The 26,436-nt window shown below is 39.6% G+C and overlaps 1 protein-coding gene across 3 annotated transcripts in view; it reads left to right on the top strand.

Moving 5' to 3' along the window:
- The window catches only part of esyt2b (extended synaptotagmin-like protein 2b), a 33,282-nt gene extending 8,006 nt beyond the window's left edge, over positions 1-25,276 (top strand). Inside the window, exons 6-23 of one of the 3 annotated variants that reach the window (XM_038729678.1) lie at positions 2,058-2,147; positions 4,771-4,826; positions 8,857-8,977; positions 10,492-10,668; positions 10,780-10,862; positions 11,699-11,747; positions 15,920-16,009; positions 16,153-16,248; positions 17,785-17,847; positions 20,194-20,268; positions 21,767-21,853; positions 21,966-22,115; positions 23,435-23,784; positions 24,058-24,156; positions 24,452-24,583; positions 24,785-24,890; positions 25,007-25,056; positions 25,156-25,276. In XM_038729678.1, the coding sequence (XP_038585606.1) occupies positions 2,058-2,147; positions 4,771-4,826; positions 8,857-8,977; positions 10,492-10,668; positions 10,780-10,862; positions 11,699-11,747; positions 15,920-16,009; positions 16,153-16,248; positions 17,785-17,847; positions 20,194-20,268; positions 21,767-21,853; positions 21,966-22,115; positions 23,435-23,784; positions 24,058-24,156; positions 24,452-24,583; positions 24,785-24,890; positions 25,007-25,056; positions 25,156-25,222 (1,941 nt within the window). In that variant the 3' untranslated portion in view covers positions 25,223-25,276. Of the gene's footprint in view, positions 1-2,057; positions 2,148-4,770; positions 4,827-8,856; positions 8,978-10,491; positions 10,669-10,779; positions 10,863-11,698; positions 11,748-15,919; positions 16,010-16,152; positions 16,249-17,083; positions 17,186-17,784; positions 17,848-20,193; positions 20,269-21,766; positions 21,854-21,965; positions 22,116-23,434; positions 23,785-24,057; positions 24,157-24,451; positions 24,584-24,784; positions 24,891-25,006; positions 25,057-25,155 lie in introns of all 3 variants that reach the window. The other 2 variants (XM_038729670.1, XM_038729687.1) reach the window with 2 other exon arrangements.
- Positions 25,277-26,436: the final 1,160 nt, after the last annotated feature.

The raw sequence follows: 26,436 nt of genomic DNA, 5'->3' as shown, positions 1-26,436 counted from the left end.
ATTATCCATGTAGCGCATTTGTAAATTCCTCCTCTGATGAGTTTCATTATAATCTTGTTTTATTTTTAACCTCTTCGAGGCCTCAAGAGGTAAAACTATCCTGAATTTCTGACGTAAAACAATATTAGAGACAAATCTCTGGAGTATGATTATGATTTCGCAGATTTGAACTTAAAAGCAGACGCAGACTCTGGATGAATATAAAAAGGGGTATTTATTGTAAGGGAAACAGGAAATGGAAATGAAGTGAGCAGAGAGGCAGCTGGCAAATACGGAGGGTGGTGACCGATGGGGAGACGAGTGAATGGCCTGGCTGGCTGAAGAGATGACACAGGGAATCCCAGGGAAATACGGAATCTCAGAAGTCCGAAGAGAGGCCTGAAGCACATACAACCACAGTAGCTGATAAAACGATGTGGCGATGAGTGACCTAAGGCGGTATCTTAGATCTCTCATCGCAAGATCGTTTTATCATTGGGTTAATATGCTGCAACGCGATGAGCTTGATGAGAGACAGGTGTGTATTATAGGCACGCCCACAGCACACATAAACACAGACAAAACACACAAGGGACACCAGGCAAGGGAAAACTAGAGTCATGGATGTGACAGTGACTCAGAGTGGAACACAACAACACAGTGTGGCAACACAGAGCTAACAAAATGAAAAGAGAACCAAAAGGAGACAATAAAAATATCAGTATAGAAAGGTTTGACTTTGAATTACTGTGAAAAATTATGATGATGTTACCAGGCTAAGCTTCTCTATTAAATATGTACTTATCATTTTCAACAAATAAATGGTTTAATTTGCATCATCCTCCTGCTCTCTGTAGCTCCTGACTACAGAAGTGTGTTTTGTTGTTCTTGTATGTCCTTGGCCCTTTTGTGCGTTCTGCTGCAGAGGAACATAGCAGACAAAAACAATCAGTGTGCCTCCTTGGAGACCGAGTGCTGGTAGGTCTGTCCCTGGGAGACATTTGCTGCTCGCTGTCCCCATTATGTAACTCGGGCAGGCCTACATACCTCCCCAGCCCATTATCAACCACTAATACATTAGTCCGCATCACTCCTTGAGCTGGTTTACATTGCACAGAGCCGGTGCGTGTGACTCCATGTTAACGTTGCGATTACTGTTGGCTTTGTGAAGAGTGGGGTTAAACGTTGGGTGATATTGGTCTTTTATCATTTATTTAATATCAGCCTGTCGTGCTGTCACGACCCTCACTATGGGTACTGCAGTTTAAAAGATCTTGATAAATCTCAAAATGCAATCAAATCTATTTATCTGGGAATGTTCTTTCCAGTGAGTCGCTGGTGTACGACAGCCTGCCTTTAAAACATTGTTAGGCCTTGAGACAGAAAGCTAGAAACAGAATGGGTGCATGATCGGGTAATTTGCATTGGTATGTAAAATATGACTTTGCCTCATAGAAAGATGATTGATAGATTTTTAAATGAAACAAATTCTTGCAGTGCGTCATTTTCCTAGGTGAGAGATCAGTTTGCAAGCTTTCTGTCAAACTGGACTTCCCTAGTTCACAAGAATAGGTCTTCAAATAAATGCAATGCAATAAACTTTGAACGCTACAAGAGCTTTATTGGTTTATTGGTATTTATTGGTTTCAAGAGCTTTATTGATTTCACTGGTACTTTAGTAATATGTTCCTGTTCCAGAGGCTATTCTACTCGGACAAGCTTTTCTTACTATCCATCCTCAAAATATAAATACAGTATATACCCTCGAAAACAAATAAATTGGTGCTAGAATTCAAACATACTTTGTTCCCTGGTGAGGATTAGAGCAGCTGTGTGGTGTCCACATGAAACACGTAGAGTGCTTCCAATACCACAATCCTCGTAATTGTCATAATATGTGATGGAGAAGGTGGAGGATGACACGTGGCAGGTGTCAAGTCGGGCTGTGATCGAGATTCCAACCTATCATGTGCTACCGCTAACCGCTCCGCTGCTGAGGAATGTCGAGGGGCAGCACGTGGGGGGTGAGTTCTCCTTTTGTGTATGTGTGTCAATGTGTTCCTCTTGTGTTTCTATAGCTCCACGGCATGTTGAGAGTGGTGATGGAGCCGTTGCTGGGTGATATGCCTCTTGTTGGAGCTCTGTCTGTGTTCTTCCTCAAGAAGCCAGTAAGTGCAGACGCTGATAATACGACCCTGGTTAATTTACTAAAGCTGTTTAGAAGAGCAGCAGTGGGAGATTTAATGACACTGCCGTCTCAATAAATGCGATATGATTAGGGTAGAGGCTATTAAACTGGGATTTGTATGTTGAAATACCACAACAGATGTCTCCTAGAAGAGATGGTGCAACAGTGCAACACACTACCCATTCAGTGTTATACTACTATTATTCTACATGGCATTGGCTGTCTCACTTTATTCCCTATTTTTGTCAAGGTTGGCCCTATTTCTGTGGCTATCACAACATAACCTGAATATCTTTTATACCCCAGTTTGTTTCTCTTTATATTTTAGATTCTCACAAAATGTTATAATATTGCATAAAACAAATATCAATCTTTTTGCCCTTTTCAGGCAGAAATAATGGACTTAATTGGACTTTAAATCTTAACTTTATAAAGTCAAGTCTGAATCACAGCACAATGTGTTTCTTTCATTTAACAACACTAACTACAAGTTTAATATCAGTTTGTTTCCCATCTCTGGCATCGCTAACAACATTGTCCATGTTCTGCAGCTTAAACACTCTCCATCACTACATGATTTGCATTTCACCTTGGCAGTTGCGTACATTATCTATATCTTTTCCAGAGCACATTACATCAATCTTGCTGCTCAACCCCTGTGCAGAGCCACTGCTGCACAGCTTAAAAATGTTTGACCGATTTTTACCAAATGGGTGGACCCAGTGGAACTATAGCAGAGCTTTAAATAGCCACAGATCAAGCCAGCCCTACTTTAGCAGATTTCTCTACCCCAGGCACTCAGCTAAAACTCAAGGTGGAGATATGACTGTAGGAGGGAGAAGGCAGCATCTTTACTCAAGAAACCTTGGCGCAGTCCCACATGTCTATACACACACACACACACACATACTTACACATCTCAATATTCTTTGCTTCGTTACTTTAGATGAGGAAAATTATATTGTTATCCTGGACAAGAGAGAAAATAAATTGCTAAGGCAATTTCCTGTGGGCAAAAAAAACACCTGCACATTGTGTCTCCTGGAATCAAAATAACTCTTTCTTTCAGCGTGCCATACAAGGCCTGATCCTGACTGCCAGATGAAATGGAAACATTTCCAGACCATAAGAGGTCTTGGCCACGGCGGGGCTGTGGGATCTCACTAATGTGACTCGGCGCAGTGTAAATAAAAAGAAGCAACACATTGTGCTGTGAGACCTTTGAAGAGATTTCAGGCTCATTTGAACATTCTTTAAACAAGGAAGCAGAGTCAAGCAGTGCACGATATCTACGCCATACTACTGATATTGTGAACATATGATTTGTTACATTAAACAAATGTATTGTTTAATTAAAAGATTGAACATAACGATAAAAATCTATTTTATGATTAATGAAATATCTTTAGGATGCAGAATGTTAAAAATAATGACAACCTTGATGTCTTAAAGGAATAGTTTGAGATCTGGGGAAATAATAGTCACTGAATCAATCGAAAAATTAACTGATGATTTTTTTAAAATAACTTATCAATCCTAAACATTTGCAGGTTACAGCTCCCCAAATTTGAGGATACTCTGCATTTCTCAGACATCCCCATCACATCATTCAGAGCCCTGCAGTGCTCCCCTTTCCCCTACAGCGCTCAGTGCATCTGCTGCAGAGTAAGCAACTTTGGCAGAGTAGTAGGATGGGAGAGTACGCGGAGAACAACAAAGCACCTTCAGCTTGAAGGCTGAAGCACATTAAAGCTCGCTGAGTAGTAGGATCTGCCTGCATTTCAAGTCTCAGCTGATCCACACTCTCTTTGATTTACTTTCTTTCTTTCTTCTCTTTTTGACAAACCTGATGCGAGTGTCACCCAGAAAGTGAATAACAATTGGTTGGTTTTGTGTTTTTGAGAAATACTTCTTAAAAACTGGTACATTTGACCGCAGAGAAGCACATAGTCCCTGACCTCATTATACCCTGAAAACTAATGAGACCCCGAAGGGCTGCTGCTGCTTTAATAAATATTTCAGTTAGCAGGTGTTTTTGCATTAATTTTCATAAAAGGATCTGTGCGTTCTGTCTTCTGGTTGTGGCTCATAAACTGTAGCTAATTGTGCACTCAGCATCCATTTAAACACTTAGATAAGTGGTTAAGCAAACTCAGATGGAAAATCTAAAAAGTTGAAGGAAAAAAAACATTAACAAAAGTTGTTTTATATTTTATTTACATTCCTTTGCCAAACTGTTGCGCAGTTGTGTGCAACAACCAGCCAGAATATGCCACACATTTTTCTTAAATAATTAATACGCCAGCAATATAGTGGGTGAGGTAGTGCTTTGTTTTCAAAATGGACCACAACAGTAGCAACTTGTCCACAGAACTTTTGATTTATATTATTTTGCTGCAACTTGTGTGGGACTCTTTTTCTCTGCTGTTATTAATCAGCAGGGTTTGTTGGCCAGAAAACAATATGCCAAGTGGTAAATGTAGTGCAGGGTGCTGGAAACAAAAAAGTTAAGTGTTTGGATCAATTTAAAGTCATTCACACTTTCTACTGTAGCAGCCTGATCACCTGGCATGTTCTCATTTGCATTTTATTCCTTCTTTCAGCTTCTGGACATAAACTGGACTGGCCTCACCAATATACTTGACATTCCGGGGCTCAAGTAAGTAACCTCAGTCGTGCTGTTCTTGCTTGTCAAGAAATCTTTTTTGTGGTATCTGAGAGTGAGAAATAAGTAGGATTTTGGCAGGGTTTTTCTTTCAGGAAACTGGACACATGCCTACTTGAAAAATCTCAATGACATGTGTGTCAGGGTAGGATGGATTCATCATATAAGGTTCATTTATCAATGAATTTGATGTCAACACAGATTATCAAGTTTCAATATTATGCACCTGATATTGAAAATACACAGGGCTACTTCACTAGACTTTATTGGTGTATTTTTACTGTCTGTCCAGTATTTAAGAATTTTACCTGCTGGATGCCTGGGATGCCCTTGTCCTTGTTACTCTTGTAAATAAGAGTTTGACCAGACTGAGCTGATGTAGACAAACCCGTCTTTTTGCAAGCAGACACTGAAATCATAAAGTATGATGTACTTTCTGTGACATGCAGTATGTTTACATGTGCACATTACTCTTAATAAACATATTAAGATAATAGTTTACAGTGTCTTTTTCCCCTCGGGCAGTTGTGTGGAATGAGCAGAGAGTTGATTAAGAGTTGCTAACAGCCTAACACAATTACTCGCAGCTGTCTTGAGTGGTTTGTACATTATTTACACCCCAAATGAAGTGACACATGCATTAAGGCTGCATGTGATTTTCTGGGTTTACAGCTGCTTGTCATATACCCTGCTGATGTGGACAGACATGTTGGCACAGGCACTGCTCAGTGGCCGCTCTTCACCAGCTCTTCTGTTAAGTCCTCTGTGGGGTTGAAATTGATCCACCCAGCTTGGGCAATGCAATGTGTGTGTGTGTGTGTGCCTGTTTGTGTGCTTGTTGTGGAGGAAGGGCGTCACATGCAGAAAAGAGGCGTCAGGAGAAGCCCAGATGGTGAAATCGTAGCTGCAGCGACAGAGTTCCTTGAATGCAGCAGTAACAGACAGACAGCATCAGCTGACTACTTGAAGGCTCTCCCAGTGTGTCTGTCTTAAACCAGTCATTAGTAATATAATGCAACAAATGTCTTACTTGTTTACACGTTGTAATCTGTCTTTGCTGTTGAGTTGGTTTTAGAAGCTGCATCAAAACAAGACTAAGACTTTACAGCCATGCAACTGGCTCTGATAGGCTATACTCATACACAGCAGTCCTTTGAGCTAAAATGCTAATGCTAGCTTGCTCACAGTGACAATACTCTCATGCTGATGTTGATCAGGTTTAATGTTTACAATGTCACCTTTTTGGGTGAGCATGTTAGCATGCTAACCTTTGATAATTTGCACTAAACAAAAAGTACAGCTGAGGTTGATGGTAATGTCGTTTGTTTTTCTGGCATTTAGTCATAAACCAAAGTTAATTTTGACTTGACGATGGCGCTAGATGAAGAGTCAGAGGATCAGCTAAGATACTACAATTCATCCCGAGGGGAACAGGAATGTCCGTACCAACACTTCATGACAATCCATCCAGTAGTTGCGATATTTCACTTAAAACGACAAATGACAACCTAATGGTAGACATTAGAGGAAAAGTCAGGGGATCACCAAAGTTATTAGAATTCATCCTTTGGGAACCATGAATGTCTGTAGAAGGTTTTGTTTCAATCCATCCAGTAGATGTTGAAATATTTTACTAGATACGGGAAAACTGAGACCATGAAGAACCTTCTTGGATGAGAGGCGAAACACCTATCTTCAGCCAGTTACCCTTGACTTTAACCTTCCTTGGATAACTATGACCTGGATGACTGAGAACCTTTACAGACATTACTGTATGTCAAAGGCTGATAAATCTATAATGAGTAAAACACACAGTTCCTTATTGTACATACTGTATATTATAAAGTGTGAGTGTGAATATCTGCAGTCAGCACTGTTGTCCTGAAGTTAATGAATAAATGGTCTCACTTTTGTTGCTGTGCGTGCACGCACACAAGCAGATACGTTTCAGTGTTAACGCCAGGGGAGCGACAAAAATGCAGCAATAAGCACCGATGCAACAGAAATCCCTTTACATCCTCAGTGCTCAGCTGGAGAAAAGCCCCAGCTCTGATCAGTCCCCAACCAGACAATCATAATGTTTCTAATCGGCTCACAGAGAAGAGCTGTAGCCTGCTGTTTCATCAGAATCAAATGAATGTTTCTCCTGACTCCACACACAAACACAGGCGGTTGAATTAAGTTTATTTCATTGCAGTTTTTGTCAGAGCAGATGGTGCCTGAGCTGCTTCATTAGTGTTTAGAGTAGCAAAGGAAGTTTCCTTTCTCAAAGGAAGGTTTTTTGGGGAAAGTCATGACACTTGTTTATATAAATGATTGTCACCTGTCTAAATTTATGACTTACTCATAACTATTAAGTCACCTTCATGGCTAGAATAAGTTGCTAAATTGTAATTACCTGCAGGCATTTACTCCATTGACTTTAATCTTAAACCTATGAAATTCCTGCAAACTCCGAACTAATCTTTGCCCTGAAATGTCAGATATTTGCTGGCTAATTGTAATTTGCTGACAGTAAATTGGTGAGTGGTTTGACATTTAGAAAGTTTTACATAATTCAGCTCACTGTTTGCTGATGGATGGATCCGTTGGCCTTTAACCTGTGTTTGCTGGTGTACTTTAGGGTCAGGTGTGATCTGACTTATTTGCTGTTGGAGCTGACAGCAGAGAGGAAGTTAGTGGGTGTTATAGAGCGGTTAGGAGCCTAATTATCAGGAAAATGCAGTATCTATGTGTTCTTTTCAACTAATGAGCAAGTTTAATAAATTAATCTTTTTTAATTAAGTAAATCCATTTAAAAATGGGATTTAGAGGTAGCTTCACCACATGAGATCAAACTTGTGTGAGTTAGAGACTGCAGAGATGGCTGCAACTGTTAGTCGATGGCATGCTCAATAATTAGACTTGGCTATAGCTACATTATTTATGTATATGGGGTGGTGATGGAGCAGTGGCTAAGACACTTGCCTTTGGTTCAAATCTACTGTGAGACACCAGTGTGTCCCTGAGCAAGACACTTAACCCCTAGTGTATCGAGTATCAAAATAGATTTTTTGGTTACAGAAAACAGGACTCCAGCACCCTGTCTAGCCTTAACTAGCTAACTAAAATAATTGGATTAAACATTTCTGTGGATGCATCATTTTTATATGGTTCAACAGATACCAGATAACTCAACTTTGACCAAATGTGTAGTTACTGTGGTTTGACTTTGAAGGGCAGTACAGGAGGTGCAAGTGTAAGAGGAGGTTCTGGGTTTGTGCAGCGACGCTGTAACATCCTGGGCCTAATTCAACGAGACATCTTCGATAGGAGCCCCTAAATTTATAATGGCAATTACATAAGGGCTTTCACCTAGCGACTGTAAATTGCAACACTGGTGGACAACTAGAACACACATTGGATAGGTATTAGGCTACTTGTCATATGACCATGTTGTTGTATCTGACATGAAAGCACTTAAGTGTCCTGCAGCCCATTTTGTAGATTTAACCGGTGTGTTTTTAGAGTCATGGGATGACTCCAGAGACAAACTCAGGATCTGCTTACGAACGCCTTTAATGAGGACATCCACATCATGATGTATGGACAGATGTGCTGTAATCACAACAGTTTTTCCTCGAGGGACTTGCTTGAGCAATAGCACCGGGTGTTGAATAATTTTTTTTCATTGGAGTTCAATTTTTTTCTGACTGTGATTGCAATTTTCCAGCTGTGCCACGGCAGCTAAACGGATAAAGGAGAACTTAATATTGCCATTCTCTACCCCTCACTGTCGCTGTTTTTGTCACAAAGTGTTGAATCATTAGTGGATTCAGAGATTTGTTGGCTATCAGCACCGACATGCTTGAATTGACTCCAAAGTTCCTACTATCTTCTCACATGTAAAGTAGAAATATACTGTACTAAGCTGAGATTAAAGGAGAATATTTATAACCCAAGGGTACCCTTACTGTCTTTTAAATAATTCATTGCTCCATTCTGTTTATGTTCCTTTCCTCCCTCCTCCCTTCTGTCCTCACAGGGGTTTCTCTGACAGTCTGATTCAAGACATTATCTATAGTTATCTGGTTTTACCCAACCGTGTCACGATCCCTCTGGTCGGGGATGTGGAACTGGCCGAGCTACGCTTCCCCATGCCAAAGGTACTAATGCAGTTTGAAAATACAATTAAACATGAGGTGGTTTAATTTGCCTGTTCTAACTGGGTTGGGTTTGCACATAAGCTGACGGCTTCATGAGGGAATTTATGGTTAGTAGCTGAAAGTCTTTGATAGTTGAATTTAATGCGGCCTGTGTGATGATGATAAAAGAAAGTGTCTATCAGGGATTTGTAGGTAACTCACAGCATTAAAACTGAATGAAACAAAAACAGTGAAGGCTTGTCAAGTCTTTGTCGCTAGTGCCAGTATCCATGGCAACAAGATCAACAGTGCACCGTGTTTCACTGAAAGCGGCGAGCTTCATGAGGAGATACTGTTTTGTGATGGTTAGGGTACTTTTTGCTATATTGTATGCATTGCACAGTAATCCAAGTGCCAGTTTGACTTTAATGTGGAACCACATCAGCTGATCAATTGATGAGTGGATTGAACAATTGGATGAAAAGACAATCGAAAACAATTTTGATTATTTAATAATCGTTTAAGTAAATTATACATTTTCAAATGCAAGGGTTAGAGATGGCACAGTTTGAAAATTATATATCACGAATATAGTGAACAAAATTATCACGGTTATCAGTATTATCACGGTATTGTTGAAATGTGCTGAAAAAGATTAAAATATACTGATACACACACTGAAACCGTTTCAACAAGTTTTATATTTAAAACCACTAAAAAAATTAACATTTTGTTTGCATAAACATTAAAATAATAACAGCCAATATCTTATGTAAACAAATGAAAACCATATAAGTATGCATTATCATTAAAGATGTAATATTATTTTATCATTATATTATTATAATATATTAAATTATAAGTAAATGCACTGATCCCATGCAAAATAACATGAATACAAATGAGAATGAGTCTGAATAAGACAGTGACAGTAACTCCAATGAGCCCAAGAGCTGACATAAACACAGACTGCAGAGTTTCTCGTGTTCGGACACTTTTACAGCCAATTCAATGACTGCTGGATTTGAAATGAACAAAACATGTCGTAAGGGAGACTAAACTGCATAACTCGTTATCATGTGCAGTGGACAAATACAGTCTGCAGCAGAACAATGTGTTTATTAAAAATAAATTGAATGACTTTGAGTTTTAGACTGTTGGTCTTACAAAAGAAACTATTTAAAAATGTCACCTTGTGATGGGCGTTTCTTTTGTACTATTACTATTTCTGACAATTCATAGACTAAACGATCAATTGCTTGACTCTATTAAAGATTAATAGATTAATTGACAATGAAAATAATTGTTAATTGCAGCCTAAGTGGAATGGACTCTTGACATTTGCAATCTAGTATAAATTAAATAAAATGTAAATAGTAACAGTGTTAAAAATATCATTCTCTTGCATTTCCTCACAATGCCCAGTAGATAATGTCAAATCTGATCAACTCTGACTCCAGTGTGGCCTCGAAGTGTCAGAGGCTGCTATTTTCAGGGTTGCTCCCATTAAAGCTGTGCTCTGCATGTCTCCACAGGGAGTCCTGAGGATTCACCTCTTGGAGGCTCAGGATCTGGAAGGGAAGGATAATTTTCTGGGAGGGCTGATCAAGGGCAAGTCTGACCCGTATGGCATCCTGCTGATCGGCAACCAGCTGTTCCAGAGCAAGACGATCAAGGAGTGCCTCAATCCCAAATGGAACGAAGTTTATGAGGTTTATGAGGAAAAGTTTGGGGTGTAGTGCAGTTTGTTAACAATGAAAATGTGAACCTGCGTTAATGTAGGTAATCTATTTATTGACTGGACTGGACCTTGTCTTCATCAGGCTTTAGTGTACGAGCACTCAGGTCAACACCTTGAGATAGAGCTGTTTGATGAAGATCCGGACAAAGATGATTTCCTGGGAAGGTGAGTTTCAGCAATGTGACTGATGTTTAACAACAAGATCTGTTGTGATCGGGCAGCTATATATAGGCAATCTAAGGATCTGGTATGACATTGCATATTACGTCCTAAACACAGTGTTGAACGCTGAGGGGAATGTGTGATGAAAAGTACCTGTGTTAGAATTTCATTACTTTTTTGGTTGCTGTTAACAATTTTCAAAAGAAAGCTCGAGAGGCAATTCAACTGGCAGATGGGTGGCACTAGGGCTGTCGCGGTGAAGTAATTTGCCCAGCGGTAATTTGTTGTTGCTCAACAGCGGAAATTTTGCCATTTTTGATCACTGAAGTAATTTGGTGCCAAACAGCATAGTTAGTGTGTCTGCGGAGCTCACCTGACTGCACAGCGAGCCGCTAACAGCAGCTTTATGGTCTGAGCAAGCGAGCTTCTAGGTGCTAGTCAAAGTTAAACAACATTGCAGAGCAAACTCATTTCTGTAGTTTGATATTGTTACTTTCAGGGCATGTCTCTCAAGTCAGTTTACATTACGCAGCAATGCACACACACACTCACACACATACACACACCAGTGTAAATAAATTACGTAAAATTACAAAATTACATGTAACTAGTAACTCCCCAACACTGGCTAGCAGACATCAGTTAAGAAGAAGAGGTGTTATCCCACAGTCCAAGCTCAAGGGCAAAGTTGTTGATTTTGTCCCAAGGCTGCAACAGGACACCCAGCGCTGACACCACAAAGCAGCCGATCGATAACTGGGCCCCTGCTGTTCAGATTAATTGCTTCTCTGCTTCTGTTTGCCATCCCGATTTGACTAATTATTTGTCATTATTCACAGCCTGATGATCGATTTGACTGAGCTGCACAAAGAACAGAAGGTGGATGAGGTAAAACATTTTCTATGGCCAAATTATTGTACTCATGTAATTAGAATTTTCTAATACATTATACGTTTTGGAGTTTAATGAGGACATCAATACCACTCTTGCGTCTGTACATTAAATATGAAGCTATCACCAGCAGCCAGTTAACTTAGCTTAGCATTAAAACTGGAAACAGCTGACTTTGTTCAAAGATAACAAAATTTACTAATTAGCATGTTACCTACTACAATGATGGACTGAACATGATTTTAGATGAATTTGCACCTGTGAAAACTCGAACTGTTTCATTTGTACACTCAGCTCCTTGGTTTACACCTGAACTACGTGAACTTAAAACTAAAGGCCGTAGGTTAGAGCGGTTATATGTCAGGTCTGGCCTTACTGTTCATAAAGAAATGTATGCTGAACATATTCGAAATTATAAAAATGCACTGTCCAAGGCTAAATCTGATTACTACTCCAACATAATTGGAGTTAGTAATGGGAACTCCAGGTCCCTTTTCTTGGTGGTAAACAATATTCTGCAACCACCTGATTCTCTGCTATCTGATATGTATTCCACTGACTTATGTGATCGTTTTTTGACTTTTTTTGCATCTAAGGTTGAAAATGTACATCAGCAATTAGGCCTACTTACTGGTACTCTTCACAATGACTCCTGTCAATCTATCACTTACACACCTCCCCACTCTGTTTTCTCTAACTTTACACTACCAACTACTTCAGAGATAGTGGGTCTGATAGGTAAATCTAAATCTTTGACTTGTCAGTTAGACCCTCTACCTACTCCTTTAGTGAAAGCTTGTTTACCAGCCCTGTCGCCATTGATTACTAAAATTGTTCATGCTTCACTTGTTTCTGGTTAAATCTTAAATCTGCTATTATTACTCCCATTCTTAAGAAACCAGGGGGTGATCCATTTAATTTTGATCATTTTCGTCCAATTTCAAATTTACCATTTATCTCTAAGGTAGTGGAAAAGTGTATTGCAGTTCAAATTCATGAACATCTTTCTAATAAAAATTTGTATGAACAATTTCAATCTGGCTTTCGTCCCCACCATAGCACTGAGACTGCTCTTGTCAGAATAACCAATGATCTACTGTTGGCAGCTGACTCTGGGCTTTTATCCATACTTGTCCTTCTAGACTTGAGCGCTGCTTTTGATACTGTCTCACATAAGATACTTCTTGACAAATTAGCTTCTATTAGTATTACTGGCACTGCTCTGTCTTGGTTTAGGTCATATCTATCTGGACGCAGTCAGCGTATTCAATTAAAAGGTTTTCGATCAAGAACATCTATAGTCATAACTGGTGTTCCCCAGGGTTCTGTCTTGGGCTTCTTTTCATTATTTACATGCTCCCTCTTGGTTATATTTTGAGGAAATATGGGATTCATTTCCACTGTTATGGAGATGACACCCAACTCTACTTGTCTGCCAAACCCACTGGTTCTTTCCCACCACCATCTTTGTCCAGCTGTTTAGCTGAAATTAAAGATTGGCTTTCCCCTAACTTCTTGAAGGTAAATGGCAACAAAACTGAGGCTTTGCTTATTAGCACTCGATCTGTTTTGTCTAGATCTAATTGTCTTTCTTTGTACATTGACAGTACTGAGATCTATCCTTCTTCACAGGTTAAAAGTTTGGGTGTCATCATGGATAGCACACTATCCTTTGAAGCTCAAATTAATGATATCACGCGGATCGCATACTTCCACTTGCGTAATATTAACCGTCTCCGCCCCTTTCTTTCAAATAATAATACTGCAGTTCTTATTCATGCACTGGTCACTTCACGTATAGACTACTGTAATGCTCTTTTCACAGGTGTTCCCTCCAAATTGCTACATAAGCTTCAGTTAGTTCAGAATTCTGCAGCTCGTGTTCTTTCTACTCCTTATACTGAGCACATTTCTCCAGTTCTTCAGCGATTGCACTGGCTTCCAGTAAAGTAAAGTAGAGTTAAATTTAACATCCTGCTACTTACTTATAAGGCACTTGATAATCTTGCACCCCAATACCTTACACAACTTCTCCATGTTTACACCCCTTCACGTGCTCTCAGATCTTCATCTTCAATTTCTCTTGTGGTACCTCGGATTCGACTAAATACCATGGGTGCCAGATCTTTTAGTTATGCTTGTTGACTTTTAAAACGCGTCTTAAGACATCTTTTTATACAAGCTTTTTTATAACATGTTGTACTGAGTTTTAAATGCATTTTATCTGTATGCAGCTTGTTTGTGTGTATTGTTTAATGCAGTGTTATGTATATTGTTTGTGAGGTGACTTTGGGTGTTATGAAAGGTGCCATTAACTAAAATGCATTATTATTATTATTATTATTATTACCTTGCTTGTCAACGTCACAGTGATGACAAGACTTAAGAAAGTCACTGCACCCAGCCAAGAAATAGTCCAGCATACAGGTGCTGGTCATATAATTAGAATATCATCAAAAGTTGATTTATTTCAGTAATTTCATTCAAAAAGTAAAACTTGTATAATGTATACATTCATTCGACACAGACTGATATATTTCAAGTGTTCATTCCTTTTAATTTTGATGATTATAAATGACAACTAATGAAAACCCTAAAATCAGTATCTCAGAAAATTAGAATATTGTGAAAAGGTTCAATATTGAAGACATCTGGTGCCACACTCTAATCAGCAAATTAACTCAAAACACCTGCAAAGGACTTTAAATGGTCTCTCAGTCTAGTTCTGTAGGCCACACAATCATGGGGAAGACTGCTGATTTTACAGCTGTCCAAAAGACGACCATTGACACCTTGCACAAGAAGGGCAAGACACAAAAGGTCATTGCTAAAGAGGCTGGCTGTTCACAGAGCTCTGTGTCCAAGCACATTAATAGAGAGGCGAAGGGAAGGAAAAGATGTGGTAGAAAAAAGTGTATAAGCAATAGGGATAACTGCACCCTGGAGAGGATTGTGAAACAAAACCCATTCAAAAATGTGGGGGAGATTCACAAAGAGTGGACTGCAGCTGGAGTCAGTGCTTCAAGAACCACCACGCACAGACGTATGCAAGACATGGGTTTCAGCTGTCGCATTCCTTATTTCAAGCCACTCTTAAACAAGACACAGCGTCAGAAGCGTCTCGCCTGGTCAACGCAGCCGTCTACCAGGAAGTTTTAGAGCACTTCATGCTTCCTGCTGCTGACCAACTTTATGGAGATGCAGATTTCATTTTCCAACAGGACTTGGCACCTGCACACAGTGCCAAAGCTACCAGTACCTGGTTTAAGGACCATGGTATCCCTGTTCTTAATTGGCCAGCAAACTCGCCTGACCTTAACCCTATAAAAAATCTATGGGGTATTGTGAAGAGGAAGATGCGATACGCCAGACCCAACAATGCAGAAGAGCTGAAGGCCACTATCAGAGCAACCTGGTCTTTCATAACACCTGAACAGTGCCACAGACTGATCGACTCCATGCCACGCCGCATTGCTGCAGTAATTCAGGCAAAAGGAGCCCCAACTAAGTATTGAGTGTTGTCCATGCTCATACTTTTCATGTTCATACTTTTCAGTTGGCCAACATTTCTAAAAATCCTTTTTGTATTGGTCTTAAGTAAAATTCTAATTTTCGGGGAGATACTGAATTTGGGATTTTCATTAGTTGTCAGTTTTAATCATCACAATTAAATGAAATAAACATTTGAAATATATCAGTCTGTGAGTAATGAATGAATATAATATCCAAGTTTCCAAGTTTGTGAATGGAATTACTGAAATAAATCAACTTTTTGATGATATTCTAATTATATGACCAGCACCTCTGTAAAAACACAATGTGGGTTTTTTTTACACTTTAAACAAACAAGATATATTGTGTTAATTACTAAACTTAACTTAGTAAAAAAAGACTTAAGCCAGTCTCTCTTTTTCCCCTGTTTTAGAGCTTTGTGCCAAACTAAGCTAACTGGCGGCTTGCTGTAGCTTCATATTTATAGATATGAGTGTGGTATCAATCTTCTCAACTAACTCTTGACAAGAAAGCAAGTAAGAGTATTATCCAAATTGTCTAAGCATTCCTTTTGACTCTTTTAGTATAGCTCCGAAAAGGTTGTTAAGATTAAGTTTGGTTTCTACAGTGACTTAACTCAATGATTTAACTTTGGTGTTTGGCAAAACTGTTTGCAGTGGTTCGACCTGGAAGAAGCTCCTACTGGGAAACTCCACTTAAAACTGGAGTGGCTATCTCTGCTCTCCACTCCTGAGAAGTTGGACCAGGTACAACATTGAAAACTTTCTTGCTTTAACAGAGAAAATATTATCTGTCACTGTGTATTTTCAACTGATAATGGGGGTTTGATACACAACAGTCATATTTCTCTGTGGTGTGGTCCTTTTTTCTTTCTGTCCTATCCAATCAGGTGCTGCGAAGTGTGCGTGCAGACAGAAGCCAGACAAATGATGGATTATCATCAGCGCTGCTTGTGGTCTATCTGGATTCAGCAAAGAACCTACCAGTAAGATACTACAATGTTATTATGATGCTGACAGTGCTATTGTTCTGATGCAATAGCTTGTGCTAGAAAATTACGCATTACGCTTATGCAGGCTTCTTGTTCTTCACCCAAAGAAAACACACACACACACACACACCACATTGCATAGCACTATGAACTAGTTTAGTAAGACATACAAGCGTAGCACACTTGGTTAAATAAGGATTTTTGGTCAGTGTTCAGCAATGCTCCACTTTCCTGTTACCATAATGTTTCATGCTTTGTGCACTTGAGTGACTTCACATCACTTCCCTGCTTTCCATGTTCTTTGAAATTTGGTTTTCCCTGCACTCTGACCTCCAGGTGAACCTATCAACCAGGGGAGAGGGTTGTTTATTAATTTCCTCATTATCATAGCTACTACAAACCTAGCCATAAAAACAACAATTATTACAGTTTCCAACCGGTCAGTATGTTTTTTATGAGCAAGTCATTACAGCTCATCTGTGTCTGTTGTTTCAGATGAGAACCTTGAACCTCCAAAACCTAAGGAGCCGTGTGCATTTTTTAAGTTAATCTAATAAGATTGGAAAGCTTTCAATGCACCAAACTTACCTGTAACCTGTAAAGCAGTGGTTCTCAAGCTCCTAAATTGACATAAATTTGAGCCATAGACCCATCACAACTGATAGGATTTGACAGAAAATAGTCATACATTATGTCATTGAGTCATTTAGTTGAATTTAAAATGTCTAAATGACTTTTTACCATCAATAACAAAATTACCCAGTTTTTTTAGCCATCTCAGTCCTCATAACTCCACCCTTTTCTCTTTACTCTCTCCTCTTCACCAAAGAGCGTCTTCACAGGCAGCTTAGGCTGTGGAAACTTAAGTGAGAGGAGAGCGTCTGGCCTAGTCTTTTGCGAGAGCAATACCTCAGAGTATAGAACAATATTTGTGAGTCCCCCGGTACTTTTGCATCATGATAGTGTTAGCATTAGCAGTGTGCAATGATGTGAGAAACAGGAGTCCTAAAAACCTGTATCTTAAGGCATGTGTTAACTGCATGGTTTTATGGTAATGTCTAATGAAAATGCCCAATAACCATTAACATGAGACAGACACTTCAAAACAGACAACACGGCTATTCCTGCTTGTTAGTGAGTTACATATTCTGCTAAATCAGGTGCTTAGTTCAAGGCTGAAATGTAGGCATAATGATCTCTGCCTGTATTAGTGAGCCAATTAACGTATAGCTGTACAGATACGCCTGTAGCTTGTTAAAAAAGTGACAGTGTCTTAAAGTAGCTACTCCAAATCTTCCTTGAAGAAAATACTCTCATTATTCTGACCTGAGTTCTCGGTGTTAGCTCCCTGCAGTGTCAACAATATCAGCTCATGCTGCTTTTTAAGTATTACCCATTTCAGTCCTGTTTCAGTACATACTGTTACACGTTTTCTGGGTTTTTATCATGCCTCTTAACCATACGCAATCACTCCAGTTCTAATAACTGTGGGTGTGATTTTTCTCCCCCAAATCTCCATGTGGCTTAAAGAGCAACCTGTCAGATTTCACCTATGATGGGTTGAAGCAAGTCTCAGTCTTTAAGGCCCTGAAGGTAATGTGGGAAAAATGGATTGCATGTACAGATCACACACCGTGTCTCATCTTTGCTCTACGTCTGTGCCCTCAAGTGCACCATCCAACACGATGCTGAAGGTAGCTTCCGATTAGGAAGTTAAGGGGAAAATTAAGGGAAACCTAACTTACATTTGCATTTTCACAAATACAATAAATGTTTCACGAATCAGAAACCTTGTTTCAAAGAATCTTTAGCCTCTCTGGGTTTAACAAATTAACACACTTTAACAATAAGAGGTGGAAAAAACTTCAGATCATTCACTTAGCAATTTAAGTTAGGGTTCCCTTAACTTTCCCCTAAACTGCTGAATCGGAAGCTGCGAATTTGAAGCGAACTTCAGCGTTGTTCATCCAGTGTCATGTGATTGTGATGATTATCAAACAAGCAGAGTGATTTGTGTTGATGTGCATGAAGACTGATGATTGCATTGTCTGTTTTCTTCTTATTTGTATGATGACACGTGATTTTCCACTTTTCATAACTCACGCTCTCCCTAAGTCTTATATTCTGCTCACATATTTCTAAAGGAAAAAAAATTTCTTCAGTCTTTACGGTCCATTGAAACTGTGCCCACTCTTGCAGCATTCATATTAAAAGTGAAATTGTCATTCTCCTGCCCATTAAACTACATGTGCTCCTTTTTATTTCGTTGGAAGTGAATTTTTCCAAGCAACCCAGCCTGTGATAGTTTATCAAGAAGCTTATCATGTTGAAACTTGTGGTATGGAGCATGAACTCATTCTTTTCAGGCCTGCATTTCTTGTACTGCTGGGTAACCATAGATTATCCTGATAACTGTCGTGAAACCTTAAACACTGAATTTGCCATTGTAATGTAAAATCATCACATTAACATAGTCAGAAAGAGGCAGACAGAAACCAGCTACTACAACAACAGTCACAGCATCCGCAGGTGTTGTAAAGTGTTACAACCACAGTCTATGGTTACAACACAGCATTAGCATTAGTATAACATTCCTACCCAAGCACAGTTTCAGGTTACATAAACACTTACAGTACTTAGAAATCAACCGCTGCATTGTTCCAGTTAACATGAGTCTTCTCTTGTCTTGTCAAGCCTCCAATTGTCACACACACAGTGGCACTCCCCACCTTACAAATAACTCCAATATTTGCTTCCAATAATAAATAATGACTGTCAGCGAGGTGATAGACTGAGCCTCTGAATATGTTTGTTGCATTTCCTCATCAATTGATTAAAAACCTGTTAAATTTATTTTATAAAATGCCTAATTTCCTTTCTTTTCTTTGTTGTGTCTATACTTGGATGTTGTTCTGGTGTCTCAAGAACTACTTTTAGTTCCTCTTCTTGTAGGTCTTTTTGTGGCAAATGTTCTGAATGTCTCTAACTGATAACTCAAACCTAAAGTGGTGCACAGCATTGTGGGATTTGGTGTAACTCCTCTCCACAAGATGTGCTGCATACCTCAAAAGCTTTCAGCTAGCTCGCCTTCAACAACCTGACAAAGGCAAGGTGTCTGAAAATGTGATTGACTTGTTGTAGACATGTCAACGACAAATACATGGGAATGAGATTGAAAGTGTTTCGTAAAATGTGAGTTTGGTTAATTGTGAGATAAACTGTTCACAGTAAATATGTTTCAACCCAAAGCACAACATGCCAAAACAGAGACATCCCACACCTAGCGACATCCCTCAGCTGCAGATGTAAAGTCAGTTATGTAGTGCAGATTCACAGATTTGTCTCAGATGGCTTTAGAGTAATAACCACATACAACTGCCTCTATAGAGTAGCATTTTTAGGCATATTAAGTACAAACATTTTAATAATGTGAAACACTTTGGATTTTTTGCGCTGTCTCCGTTTAAGTTGCAGCATATCAGAAATGTGGGATTGTGTTAATCAGCCTGCATGTACAATGTGGAGCTTAATTCTAATACTGCTGAGAAATACCGTCCTATTTAAGCACCATCCTCAAGAGAAAAGATGGGGTTAACCAGTAAGTTAAGACTTCCTCCCTCTGGCTTGTAGATATGTAGGGTATTATTATTCTGTAAGGGATACTGAATAATACTTAGCTGTCAAAACCCGGCATGCTAAAATTAGAAAGCAGAGGAGACAATGCCTGGCGGTCTCCTTGGTAGCCTCTCTGCCTGCAGCCCTGCTTGTCAAAATGTATGGTAATGATCTTTCCCTTCTGAACTGCAAACTCTATCACCTCTGTGCACTTGATACAGAGTCTCAAGAAGCGAACGTTTGAGTTTTGGTGTCATTAAGTTGACCGTTATTGATGTTTATGCATTGTGTGTCAGCTCTCACCCCTCTCTGATTCTCTAATAGTCTGCAAAGAAGAGTAGCAGCGAGCCCAGTCCTTATGTCCAAATGACAGTTGGACACAAAAGTCTTGAGAGTAAGGTGAGTGATTAAAGCATCTATTAGTATTATTATACTCTCAGATTTTGCCCTGGCTTTGTACTCCTAAAATGTTGCATTGATCTGTAAAAGAAAAATGTAACCTCTGCAGGTGATTTTGTTAACAATCTTCCAGCTTGAAGTTGGCAATAGTATTTGGACAACCAAAGATTGAATGCAGCAGCAACTTTTACCAGAATATATTTCGCATTCTTCATAAAGACATGTTGAAGTCTAACAGCCAGCACATCTCATAACCGTGTCACCCTGGGGCTTTCTGTTAGTGAATGTTTCCTGCTGACTGGAATTAAGAGAGCGATAAACTGAAAGTTGTTGTTCAAGCACGTAAAATAAAGTTTAATAACCTCCAACATACCGGTGAGTGTTGGCGACACTGACATGAAGTATTTATAGGTAATTATCATTTCCTTATAGAGTTCAAAGGGGAAGTTATTTACAAGGAAGAACCACTTAATTTATTGTTGATGCTGCGGATTTACTTTCAGCAGCAACTCCAGCAGCTTTAATTTGAGGGTGTTTCCATCCACATCGGATGAACATGTAGAAATGTTAGAAAGTAATCTGGCAAGTTAACACGAACTTCAGTAAAGTTATCATATTCTCAGCCCCTGCACACATGTGTTTTCAACCACTCTGGCTGATTTGACCTCAACTCAGGTTGAAGTTTGGCGCACGTATGTATAGAGAGATGTACAGTACGTTTGACTTTGTGTTAAAGAACCAGATCTTTTCTCACACAGTTGTTAACCTTTTGTACTAATGATTCAACCAAGAGAATTTCATACACATCTGTATCTATGTCTGTATGTTTGTCTACATGTTGCACCTTATCACCACAGCAAATTCCTCGTATGTGTAAAACACTACTTGGCAATAAAGCTCCTTCTGATTCTGATTCTGTGGAGAACTTTTCTTTCTGCCTGAAATGCCTCCTCCCACTTCACAGCTACATGAGAGTGTCAATCAAGCACTTTATGTACATGACCACACTGTCATTAAAAGAGGTCTAATCAGGCAAGGTGGAAACGCCTCTGCTGACTGGCTGAGGTCTACGACCCAAAGACATCTGCAGACAATTTGTATGTTCCCTTGTAATTCTCTGCCCGGCCTGTACTGCTGCCATCTTGATTTCTTGCTTGTTTCTGTGTGTTTTTGCCTTCAGTTTGGTCTTTAGCAAGTGAGGAACATGTTTATCAGCACTGTGTGGTCCTTTTTTCTTTCTGTCCTATCCAATCAGGTGCTGCGAAGTGTGCGTGCAGACAGAAGCCAGACAAATGATGGATTATCATCAGAAATTTTTTTTTGTTAATAGTATCGTTCCTCAAGTGTTATTAATGATACTGTGATTCTACATTGAAGTCAACACTTTCTAATGTCTACATGACAGATTGCTCTAGATGAATGGAATTGTTTTTAATTAGCTGCTCTCAAGTGTCTTTAAATGAACAACTAAAAAACGTCTACCTGTCTGCCCATAAAGGTCCGGTACAAGACCAATGAGCCTCTGTGGGAAGACTGTTTCTCATTCCTCGTTCACAATCCCAGGATGCAGGAGCTCGAGGTGGAGGTAATGCTGCGTAAAGATAACGTTTTCACTGAAAACATGTAATTTTAATGCATCAAATGGTGGAAGTAGCTGACTTGTTATAAAGCAGATCTTCTTCTGTCTTAATGCACAGGTAAAAGATTACAAGCACAAATGCACCCTGGGTAATTTGACGGTGCCTTTGAGAAGTCTGTTGGCGGAGGAGGACATGACGCTGACTCAGTGCTTTCCTCTCAGGAATTCCGGGCCCAGCTCCACCATCAAACTCAAGATGGGCCTAAGGGTAAATGTGGACTGCCTCACTAGTCACTGACCCTGTAGTGTTTGACGGGTTATTCATTTCAGGCTGAGGAATCCAGAACAGTTCAAGATCTGCTGATCCAAACACAATGGACTGTGAGAAGGTGTATTATATGCTTGCGGTGGCACAGAGCATCTAAGATAATGTTGTAGGCTGTAGCAAAGCAAGTGTTGCATCGTCAACTATAAATTGCTATGCCCCGCTCCTCTTAGTAACTGTTGCTACGTCTAGCTGTCAAGCCCGTCAAGCTTTCTTTACCTTCACATGGCCGTTTAGTAATGATGATGATGGTGGTTGTTTATTACTCAAAATAATAATACTTGAAGCCATGAGTCCTTGATTTCACACATAGATAGAAAGTTCTCATGTCAAACCCACAACTGTCAATGATGCCAGCTCGTGTATCAACTGTCCCTGGAAAGTTTTTTTCAGCTGTAGATAGCTAACGGCTTCTAATTAAGCTAAAGTTAGCTCCATTTTCTGAATGCGTTGACACTACTTTCATTTTTCCAGCTGACACACAGTCAACATGCTCACCACTGGCACTCTTAGGGTATAGGCCTAAAGATTGAAGGTGTTGTTGTCTTTTGATTAGATTGATTAGACTCTATTTAGGATCTCTAAAGTGCCACAGGTACAGTGGAGCTGAATGGAATTTGGTTTGTAGTACAGGTTTCCTTGGAACTACCTTCTACTGAAGAAATAGTTCTTATGAAAACTTCCTGGTCTGCGGAAACCACCCCATCCACACACACCCTCACTGGACAAGGGCTCTCCCTCATCACAAACCCCAATTTAACCCCTGAACTCAAACACCTACTGCACATGACCCTGGAACAAAGTGCATTCTCTTGTATTGAATCATCACGACTGATCAAATAAAATAAAAAATGCAGCCGTATCAAAATATTGACTTGCACTAAAATAGCCTTCCCGTGTTGGATCACAACCAACATTATCAAGATTCATAACAGATATGCACAAAGGGAAGTGGCTCTACAGGCTTATTGACCGTTGTAGAGAGATAGATGGCACCATAAAGACATATTTGGCCGTAGTGCTGCTCAAACACCCTTGAAAATCCTTGAAATGTTTCAGCAGTATCACCACTGGTTAGTCAGGATTTGTCACGCTGACTATAAACAGACCAGAGGGTCTTCTAGTCTAAGGTTGAATGTGAAACCACCAACTGTGCCAGATCCCCTTTAAAAAAAACTTCATTTTTGGGGGAGTTACCAGAATTTAGCTGTAGTTCTTATTAATTATTCCCAGTACAGTAACATCGTCCTGTCTATCTGTAGATCCTGTCCCTGGAGAAGCAGGTATCCTCTGACCAGCCCTCCTCCGTCCAAGTCAGGGCGTCCAGTGTTTCGCAGCCAACCGCAGCCCCTCCCCAGAGACAATCAAGCACAGATTCCCCACTGCCTTCACCCACATCTCCACCTATGGACGCTTCCACCCTCAACCTCCAACAAAGGGACGGCGAGCCGTACTCAGCCGGCCATGTTCACAGCATCTCCAACCTGAGCACCTGCATATCTAGCTCCCAAAAACACCTGCCTCATAACGAGTCCACACCCAGCCTGGCCTCGGATATCTCTCTGCCCTTCGCCACCTTGGAGCTCCAGCAAAGGCTTCGTCTGCTGCAGAAGTAAACATGATACATTATTTTTATGTTCCTGTCTCTGTTGATATATTGCTCCCCATTTCTTAATTGATTGTGTTTTTCCCTTCACCTCATTTCAATTCAGGGCTCATATTGTAATTCTGCCGTTGCCTCTGATGGAATTTCATCTTATTTATTTTTGTTTTGATTGGTATCTGATATTTTATCTGACTACCTGTCAAGCTATACATGCGTCCCTGCATTACCCGTGCTGTGTCTCCTGAAGTGACACTGACTTTTACTCCGGTGTGTTTATAGTGGCTCGGCCCCCAGCCAGTACCCCCTGGGTGAGGTCCAACTGACTGTTCGACACAGCTCCCAGAGGAACAAACTAGTTGTGGTGGTGCACGCCTGCCGGTGAGGTCCACATTTGCAACCATACACTTCATTTAAATTAATTTTTTGAAAGATATACGGTAGACTTGTTTTCATTTCATTTTATTTTCAAGGACTTGTCCCCCACTCATTTGTCTCATTTTTTGGGCCAAGTCTCGGCCATTCATTGTAATTTGTGGATAGTGATTCATCCGTATGCAGCTCCTCTTGCTTCCAGTGGAGCTACAAGTATTTAAGGATTAATCGACACTATTAACTTACACTAAATGTGGCTGGCGACATGTGAGTGAAACAGTTTTGTCCTGTGTGTCCTCAGTAACTTGATAGCCTTCACCAAAGACAGTTCAGATCCCTTCATCCGCCTCTACTTGCTGCCTGACAAGAGCCGGACGGGGAGGAGGAAGACCAGCACGATGAAGAGGACTCTTAATCCTGTTTATGATCAAACGTGGGTCTAGATATAATTATAATCTCATGCATTTTAAAAGTATTTATGAGTACTCAGATGTGTGCTGCAGCTGCTGGGATTTTCACACGTGCCCTGTTCTTGAAGGTTTATAGGTTTAGTGAAGTTTATAACTAATGGAGCATTTTAATTGGAGGAATTGTTTTCATCATAAAATCTGTATAAACATGTATGTGTCTGTAGGTTTGAGTTTAGTGTATCTATGGTGGAGCTCCACAGGAGAACCCTGGATGTAGCAGTGAAGAACGGTGGGAGCATCCTGTCCAAACACAAAGGATTTTTGGGAAAGGTAACTCCTGCAGGTTTTTGTGCCTTGCTGTTGTGAGTATTCTCCAGCAGCAGAGCCAAGTACTCCATAGAGTCTAAAGACTTAATTTCTCTTTTGCTTTTTCTTCAAAATTGAAGGTGCTGGTAGATTTAAGTGGGGATGATATATCTAAAGGATGGACACAATGGTAAATTTTTGTTTTATCTTTGCCCTGTGCAGCATTGAGCCATTTCTTTAGGTAATAAAAGCCTATGTTTAGCTTCATTTTTATCATTTTCTCTTACAGGTATGATCTGAGTGAAGATGGTTTGTCGTCTCAAGGCATAAGAAGTATTCACGACCCCCTCATATAGTGAAACCGCCCCTCCATATAGTGATCTTGTTAATAAAGGATGCATCATTTTGTTGTATTCGTGTACATTTTTCATATTGTTTTTACAAGCTTTTTTTAAGCATGCAAAGAAGGTTTTGTTGTGTGGCTTTTCAGTTAATCATTATTTCATTAATGATCATAATTGGGAGATATTGCACCATATTGTGATGCGTTAAAACACACTAACTGCCTTGTCTCTGTTTTTTGTAAATATAAAGTTGCTAATATACACAGTGGGGTTTCATGGCATTATATTTCCTTGAGGGAAAATATATTTAAATCTGTCAAAATTGTTATTGCTTTTTGTCCAAGTTCTTAAAATGTGACAAATTCTGTTTTGTGTCTGAGAAAACTCTTACCAAAGGAACAGATTGAATCTCAAAAGTAAGCTTAAGTAGCAGTATTGACTTTGATATGTTTTTGTCATGCAGTGTTACTTGACTGTTTACCTCCTATTATTTCTTCCTCTATTCGTTCTTTATGCTTGATAACAAACATGGAATGCACATATGCAAAGAATAAAATGATTGCTTTGTATATTTTAAGAGGATTTTGTGCAATATTGGTTGTTCTGAACATTGTCTCAGATACCGAACATGTGGGGGCGTTTTAGGGCTATGAACAAGCACTGTATAATATGAATAATATAAAGGATACTTGAATAAGGGTTTGATTGTTCAAACCACATGTGAGTCGTACATGCTTAATAATATGAGCAGAGACAGCAGTTACTGCATTTTATGAGAAATTTGCTGCCAGAATTCGCAGGCTTGTACATGTTTTGCCATGCAGTCATATCTGTTTGTTGAAGTGTTTAAATACTTTTGTGGTTATTTATCCTGTGCCTTAAAAAAAACAACCCGCCATGTAATTTTTGCCTTCTTAATGTTATTTTTTGTGAATGATGCCTCATGGGTTTTTCAAAAATAAATGGATTCTCCTGTGAAAGTGATGTCACTTGTTTTTTTTTTTAGAATTTGGTCCTCATGTCTAGGAACAAAGATTATAAATTATTTCCACTCAAGATGTAAATATATTATGTGGGTTGGTGAGTGTGGTGGCCTTGAGCAAAACATTTAATTCGCATATTTCCCTTGAGGATCGGGGTTTAATATATAAGGGAGATTTCCCGCAGAATATATGAATAAAATCACGTGAGCAGCTGCAGTATAACGCCATTGTAATGACCTGCAT

This window comes from Micropterus salmoides, unplaced genomic scaffold (assembly GCF_014851395.1).
Source record: "Micropterus salmoides isolate LMB-PRFRI ecotype aquatic unplaced genomic scaffold, ASM1485139v1 Ms_hic_scaffold_1, whole genome shotgun sequence".
In the NCBI taxonomy this organism is placed as follows: Eukaryota; Metazoa; Chordata; class Actinopteri; order Centrarchiformes; family Centrarchidae; genus Micropterus; species Micropterus salmoides.
Note: the sequence above shows the minus strand (reverse complement) of the source record. Positions and strands in the feature narration are given on the sequence as shown.